The 8,158-nt window shown below is 32.3% G+C and overlaps 1 protein-coding gene across 1 annotated transcript; it reads right to left on the minus strand.

Moving 5' to 3' along the window:
- Positions 1-3,350: 3,350 nt before the first annotated feature.
- On the minus strand, positions 3,351-8,158 carry TRIADDRAFT_30870 (uncharacterized protein; the record flags this gene model as incomplete). The annotated part of the gene is made up of 21 exons (XM_002116441.1): positions 3,351-3,542; positions 3,709-3,816; positions 3,957-4,088; positions 4,306-4,399; positions 4,617-4,742; positions 4,835-4,881; positions 4,992-5,153; positions 5,230-5,358; positions 5,448-5,529; positions 5,615-5,703; positions 5,804-5,839; positions 5,921-5,965; positions 6,042-6,131; positions 6,221-6,292; positions 6,386-6,468; positions 6,746-6,823; positions 6,890-6,980; positions 7,159-7,258; positions 7,375-7,461; positions 7,683-7,824; positions 8,077-8,158. Coding segments are annotated over 21 exons (2,067 nt in total), but the record flags the coding sequence as incomplete, so codon positions are not given.

An 8,158-nucleotide genomic window follows, 5' to 3' on the forward strand; every position in this document is an offset into this window, starting at 1 on the left:
TGCAAAGCCTGCACCAGCGTCGATTATTCCGATTGCTTGTGCTAATGCTACGACGGTAGCTGCCTCAGTGATCCTATCAGCCTGTGGTGGTATTATTAACATCGGCGAATCGTTATATATCCCATCCCAAGAGCAATCTTCAAACGATCATATCCCAAGAAAAAAATTGCAGATATTTCCTGGTGCTACAGAAGACGAAATGTTATTTTGTAAAGTAGATGATCAGCCGGTACGAAGAAGAGCGGAAAATTACGATTATGACTCTGATTCGACTGCTTCCATGGAGTCATGTTCTGTTACAGATTCCAATTCTGATGTTGATGTAAACGCGTTGGCTATGAGCAATAGTGAAGATAACGATAGTGCTATAGAAGACGAGGAGATACAAGCAATTCCGAAGGAAAAAACGGCAAAGTATAACGGACAAGATACTATTGACAGTGTTAGAAATGAAACCCATCGTGATGGTGACTCTCAAATAGTAAATGAAAATGAGCCGATGACTCCTGGAACTTTAATGAAACGTTTTGATCTAGAACTCAGTAAAGCTACATCAGTCTTGGGTGTATCTGAGCCATCACTCGAAGACACGATTATAACATTTGAACAGTATTTTGGCGCTGTTTTGGATGGTATTTGTGAGGTTTTAATTTGTAATGCACCTATGGGAAAATTACAAGGTTTAATGTCGTCTCTTAAGAAATATACTAAGTCTATTGCCCAGTTACGACTGATGAAAGGTGTTAAAGGTATTTATCATTCCTAACTAATTGGTCAATTAATACACCTACGAATTTAATTTGCATTAAATTAGAATTCATTTGTTAAATTCTTATCCTAGTAAGTGTTGTAATGAAGTCAGCTGTTTGATTTTAGGCAAAGATATAATTTAGTATATAGCTAACATATAAGCAATTTATTTTATAGAGTAGCAGTTTAATTGCAATCAGCCAGTTGCTATTAAAAATGTGCAATAGTTTATAACCAATAGCTCATGTTCATGTTCTTCCGAGCATCTATAGCGTAAAGACTTGACATTTAGTAACAGTTCTCCATGTGCCTTTATCATACATGTGTCAGAGGTACACATTCTATACTTTTAAATTTCGTTAGAATGTATTACAATAATTTTTACTTTTTATGAATAAAGTAAATGACAGTATTGTGACATCACATAAGTTGCAAGATAAATTATTAAAGTTAAGATTGAAAATATTTTAGCATAATCTAGTTCTACTACAAAGAATTTGACATAATATTCTATTTGCCAGATCGTATCGCTGCAGCTGTCAGTACAGATGACTTATTGCCCTTCCTAACCTTGATATTGACTCGTGCTAAGCCCGAAGAAGCCGCAAGGCTATACGCTCAACTCAATTTTATTTCAGATCTAATGGGTGATTTTTTGTTGAATGGTGTCCACGGCAACGTTTTGATACAATTTCAAATTACAATGGAGATATTAGCATCTCTGTCTCCACGCTGATGCAGAATATAATGGTCGTTTAGAATATAACTTGAAAATTACTACTTAAAGCACGAAAAGATTTACCTTCAAATATTAGTATTTTATTAATTTATTCTTAATTCTTAAGTTCTTGAGCGATTAATACTGTAACAATTGAATTTTTTTACCTAGTTTTAAGGATTATAGTATATTACAAGGTAAACTTGTACTATATTAGGGAATTATTATATCTGCTTAAAATAATCACCGCCTTATGAAGTAACTATGGTATCGGCAATCTTGATTTACGATAGTAATCTTTGAAAACTTAGAATCTTTGTTGTAACATACGTGCACGCAGCTCTTTTAATATGGACACGTATTAAAATTTCTAGCTCGTACTAACACATAAAATGAATTGACTACCTTACCTAATGTCTGCGAAATCATTATCATATCATTTCCACACTCATCGAGATTGTGTTTTTGATCGCATATATTCGGCTAAACAATGAAATGTAGCTCATCGTAACCTTGAATACTAGTAATTTTTAAAAATTAACACCATGATTATTGCCGAGCATTTTACAAACGGAAAATTGCTATTCGCGCTTGTTATCAATTACGTGTTAAGTAGTAAATATTATTCGCACTATCATTTTTTGCTATGGGCTAATTACTTTACTTGCTATATCAACTGTAACGTGGAAGTTTCTTAATCCTATTGGACAACATTTTATCTTTCAATTATATAAAATATAGTTGTATGGTTAAACTTGTAGGACTTATAGCAGTAGTGTAATCAATGGCATAGTGGTGTAAATTTATACAGAGCATCAAAAAGGCACCATATAGAGGCTTTATCTCAACACGGATATTGGTAATATTTTTCTGTAGTTCAAAATTTTATGTAATTCCATTGTATTACGGTAGATTTGCCATATTCGAATTAAATGCTTGATAGATGCAGCTGCCCAAGTGTACAATACCTAGCTAGCACCCTACATCATATGATTTAATTGATTGAATTGCATTTTAAGAACGTCAGGACAATTTTATCACGCTTTTATTCGATTTCTTATGTTCATAGCATTTTCAGCAGCAGTGTTGCTGTTTTGGATTATTCAATTGTTAAAATAAATGAGTTATTTTAACAACGAGATTGCTCAAGTCTCTTGTTTTTTGCTTGATTACATAAACATATTAATGACATATTTTGTAGTTTCACAAGTAATTGTAATTATAATCTATTGGCAACCTTGCTGAAAACATTCATACTGCATGTTCACGTGAACTAGAGCATTGACAATTGTACATTCGTGCTCGTTAGTCATCAGTTCATCATCTTATCTTAAAATTGAAACACTTTATGATGACTTACACCATTGCACTAAAAATGTAATATTACATAAGATTGAAGGTAGAAGATCTAAATTATAAGTTATTAATTAATGATGGCGTGTAAGTAATCTCGTACCATTAAAAACTAAAAATGTAACACTTCTCGTACGCTTAATAGGAACGCGCTAAATGAAATATAACTATCTAAATTATTCGATAGGACAGTTCCTTCGATTCGCATACGTATGCATGCTCATGAAAGTAGTTACACAAAATGGACTGCCATATAATGAACATTAAGATTGATAAGGTATAGAGGACAACTTCGCATATACAGTACATATCGATATATACAGAATGATTAGTTACATCAAACGAACAGTTATTTTCGGCATTTAAAAGCTAAGAACTGTTATGATGATTAACTAATCTGTCATACTGGCAAACGCAATATATGCAATACGCATAACGATTCAATTATAACTATCTGTATTATCGAAATGTTTTAATCACTATATCGTTAAAGAGGCCACTCTTACTGCATCATGTATTATTTATATACTTATAATTCGTTCTTGTCTGGTTGGTGCTCCTCATCACTAACGTAATTAGATTCACCATTAATCAAGCCGACAGTATCACTCAACTCTTTCTCTACTTCTTCATGGCGAACATATTTGTAAAAGTGAGACATGATAACAAATATGACAAATATACATGCACTTAATCCAGCAAAGAAGAAAAATTCAGCAGCCTGAAATGTATCAATGAAACGATCGATCATTATTGCGACATATGATATATAATATTAACTCGAATCATTAATTCAAATACAAATTTTACAAGGCACGCAATAAGATAACATCATACAATCATATATATATATAAATTTATATAATACGCGGCTATAGATGGATTACCTGATCGGGAATAAATCTAGCTTCGGCAACAATAACAACGATAAGGTTACCGAAAGCCACTGTTAATAACCAGCCAGCTTGAAGACATGATTTCATCGAAGCTGGAGCCTATCAAATCAATAAGTTGCTTAGATTTACAATTAAATCAAAGGTATCTTTCCTATAACAATTTTAGAAACAGTAGCAATTATTTTTGTATAGCAGCTGCTTAAATTTTATCAAATGAATAATACAGTTGACATAATTACCTGAGAATAAGCAAATTCTAAACCAGTTATAGAAAACATGACTTCTCCAGCAGTCATTACGATATATTGAGGTGCTTGCCATAGAATTGGTATGGAATTAGGCTGGATATCAACATGATTAGTTACAACCACCTATAGTAAAATAGTAATAAGGTAAACAATAAAATAAATAGAACACTACGCATTATTGAAGGTAGTATCCAAGTATGGTAGCTTTTATTAATTGATTTGGTATTAACATACTTTATTCGGATCACTAACAGAAGGTTGAACATACACCGTATAAGCACCATTGTTTCCGAATTCAACCGTAGGATTCTAAAATTAGATTAATCTTTAATACTTGCACTTCAATCGATTGTTTGTTTTCATAGGAGGAATAGATTATACTGAGCGTCTCATTAGATGTAAACATACCTTTGTGGGATTTGGGTTGCTTCCATCTTCATCTATAATTGAATACGAATACCTGAAATGATAATTAATGTATCATGAAATTAATCAAAATAATGAAAGGAATATAAAAGTATTTAAAATTGGTTCATTTATTATTTATGCTTTTAAATCCTTTCCTGAACAATTGATATGACACCGTAATCACTTTATAAGCTCAAATGCTAATTTTATATCAATAGATATAATTTATCTTGTAGTACTTACGTATCATAATACACAACGGTATAATTGTAAACTTGCATAGGCTCTATGAAACTAATCTTATGTTGTTTCTTATTAGTTGCAGCAGTTAAGGTGAAATTTATTGATTTCTTCCAGGTATTAAAAATTCTGTCATTGTCAAATCAAACTAGGTCATTACATCCGATTATACGCGTACCTACCTACTATCTAATGCATGAGTAAAAATGTAAAGATTGTACCTGATTATTGCACGATCCGATTTAGGACGAGTTACATTCGCTTTTACCTAAAGATAGTTGAAATTAGTGCATTTAATCTATTATCTACTTGTCTTATTACAGTTAAAAATACAGTATATAATTAATGGACTATTCATTCATCGATTACAAGGATTACCTTTTGAGAGAAAATTTGTTGATTCTGATAGCTTAATACATAGCTAGAAGAGGATTTACTCAAATGCAATTGAAATTTCTTTTGTTTGAACAATGAACACGAATTATTTGCTGTCACTGTTAAGGTCATCGGTCCGGATGGTGCAGTGATGTAAGAATTGCTCTATTTAACAAACGATCGATAGGAAATATAATTGTTGGTTTAAAAAAATAAAATAAGTATGTGATCTATCTATTACCTGGGTATAATTGAGATTTAATGCTACACCAGCTTGCTTCTGAACAAAATTTAGATTACAAGGAATATTATTAACCAGACTAAATCGTGTAAGATTCCCTTCAGGATGAGTACGATCAACATCTAGGGCCTGCATGTGCATAGGAAGAAAGTTATCCACTACAATATTTATTTATTGAAAAGGGTCTTTACTGAAAATTGTTAAAATGTATAACTAACCTCTATCTGAAGTTGTAATAATCCAGCAATAACGAAAGCAAATGATGCAAATATTATACCAGTGCACATTCGCTGTAAAGGCCTACAATAGAATCAATAGCGAAAAAATATATGATTAATGTACTGGTATAAACTTCTCAAGCCATATACGCGTTAACTTTATTAACCTCATCGGTATCTTAAGTTTTCTTAACAAAGGGTAGATTAAGGACTCAAATACAGGAATTAGAATTATAATTAAAACGGGGTTTGCGGCCTACGTAATATGAATTTTAATATACTTTTTAGTATGTTTATTAAACAGACTTTAGATTCATAATCAGAGCGGTTAGTGGTACAATATTTATTCGCTAAACCTGCATTTGATCTGGTTGCATTTTGCCTAAAGGGCCCTATATCAAGATTTATGTTCAATAAAAAGAAAATAAATAATCAATTGGATATTACTCTACTATGCATCTGGATTATCTTACCAAGTTTCCGCTCATTTCTTCAGCTTGTAGTGTCCAGCGGGATCCCTATTGCAAATTAAATATTTGTGGAAGGTTATACATTATTGTAACATTGATTGCACAGCATCATGAATTGTTATACCTGTTGATCAAATAATGTCCAAAATATTGGCAATGGGATAAACATTACCAGTACTCTTAGCATAGCTTTGATGTCTTCGAGTAGCTTAGGCTGTTGTTATTGTAATCAATATAGTCGAAAATTAGTATCGTTCACATGCAAGAGTAAAAAATATCATAAAGGTACTTGATTAAACTAACACTAAATCTGTCTGAGGCTTTGTCTAGCCAATGATTTGCAGGAATATCACTTTTTCGATTTCCAATAGCATGCTAAAATGAATGTTACAAGCCTTAATTTAAGTATTGTCGACCTCACATTGATAAAAATATAATTTATCTTTCAGCATGATTAGTTTGCCTTACACAAATAGCTTTGCAAACGTCAGCAAGTATGTTGCCAGTGGGAGGATTTCTTTTATAAAGAGGTCGACCCATCCAAAAGACAACTGCATAATTAGTGGAGAAATCATTTAGCGGTAACATTTATTTTATACATGTGTATATATAAGCATGTCTGCACTAACAAAAAGAACTGCATTACTGTACAGTAAATACATGCGTGTCTTTTTCATAAATATGATCCGTTAGTAAGGGTTTGATAATTGTTTCAAATTTACGATACCACAATTCACTATGGAATTTTTCTGTAATTATTTTGCGGTACGCAATTGAGAGCAGAGATGCTATCATACAGCAACGATAACTTTACAAAGAGATACTTACATATCGCGACTAGCATTAATATTGCAGGTATGCCAAAAGCTAATGCATAGCAATCACCATGGAAACAGTGAACATTGCCTAAGTGACATAATAGTTGTTAAAAAATGTTGATGCCAAGAATAGAAATTGAACTTTTATGTAGACCTCTTAAGATTGGAGTAAAGATTGTTGACAGTACACTTCCGGCATTAATAGAAAAGTAGAAGATGGAGAAAAACCTTTCCAATAATTTGTGCTAGATACATATTTTAAAAAAAGAGATAAAATAAAGCAGATATCTAAAACAATATATGCATAACAGAGAAATTCAGATGTATAGAATGCGTAGAATTTGATCACTAAGGAATTAACAAAATTACTAGTAGTTGGATAGCATTTTCGTAGACTCTTATTACTGCATAATAACAACTGACCTGATTAGGATTAATTTGATCCCCACCGAAGGCAGAAACGCAGGGTTTTATACCGCCTGTACCAAAGCCAATTAACATTAAACCGATAATAGGGCCAGCTCTACATCAATACAGATTATCTAGTGAGAATTGCTCGATAGTCACACTGCGTATATGAGGGAATAGAATATTGCACAGTTTAAAATTTATTGTGGATGATTATTATGCTAGTCTTACAATGATTTATGACTTAGAGGGGGAATTGCAGTCAACGTTACCACAGTATTTCCAATGGCGTATATCAAGGAAACGTATAAAATAGTCCTAAAATATGAGGAGTTGCAATAGAATAAAACAATCTATTTCAAGATAATAGCTTCCATATCACTACTGCGGCAAATTGAAATTTATAACTTTACTATTGCCTGAAGTTGACGGTAAGATATTGATCAACAAATCCTTTTGATATGAGGAGAAACTTTACAGGCTAGCAGGCACTACCTAACTCCACTATTCCATTTGTACTTGCTGTCATAGCACGTTACCTGTATTTGCCAAGCCAGCCATCAGCTAACATTGCTCCAAGTAAAGGAGTAAAGTAGCACAACATTACAAAAGCATGATATAACGCGGTTGCGGTGTTTTTATCGAGTCCGTAAAAATTGGTAAAATAAAGGACCAAAATGGCTAAATATTGAAAGCAAATATTCGATTAATTTAGTTCTTGGTAGAATACCTTCCATTGACTGTGACATATATATAATATTGCAGTAGTTGTATTTTATTTTAAATTTAAGAATGAAGATCAATTTCAGTCTATTTTCGAGGTAGTAATCAGAAAATGTCTATTTTTAAGGTTGATACTAGCATTTATACGATGCAGTATGTCATTATTCAATTATTTGGAAAATTGATGCCTACATTTATTATTGCACTAACCTCTCATGCCATAGTAAGAAAATCGTTCGCAGAATTCATTACCAACAATAAAGTAAATGCTTTTGGGAAGATCACTAATACA

Source organism: Trichoplax adhaerens, genomic scaffold, assembly GCF_000150275.1.
Source record: "Trichoplax adhaerens TRIADscaffold_15 genomic scaffold, whole genome shotgun sequence".
Taxonomy (NCBI): domain Eukaryota; kingdom Metazoa; phylum Placozoa; class Uniplacotomia; order Trichoplacea; family Trichoplacidae; genus Trichoplax; species Trichoplax adhaerens.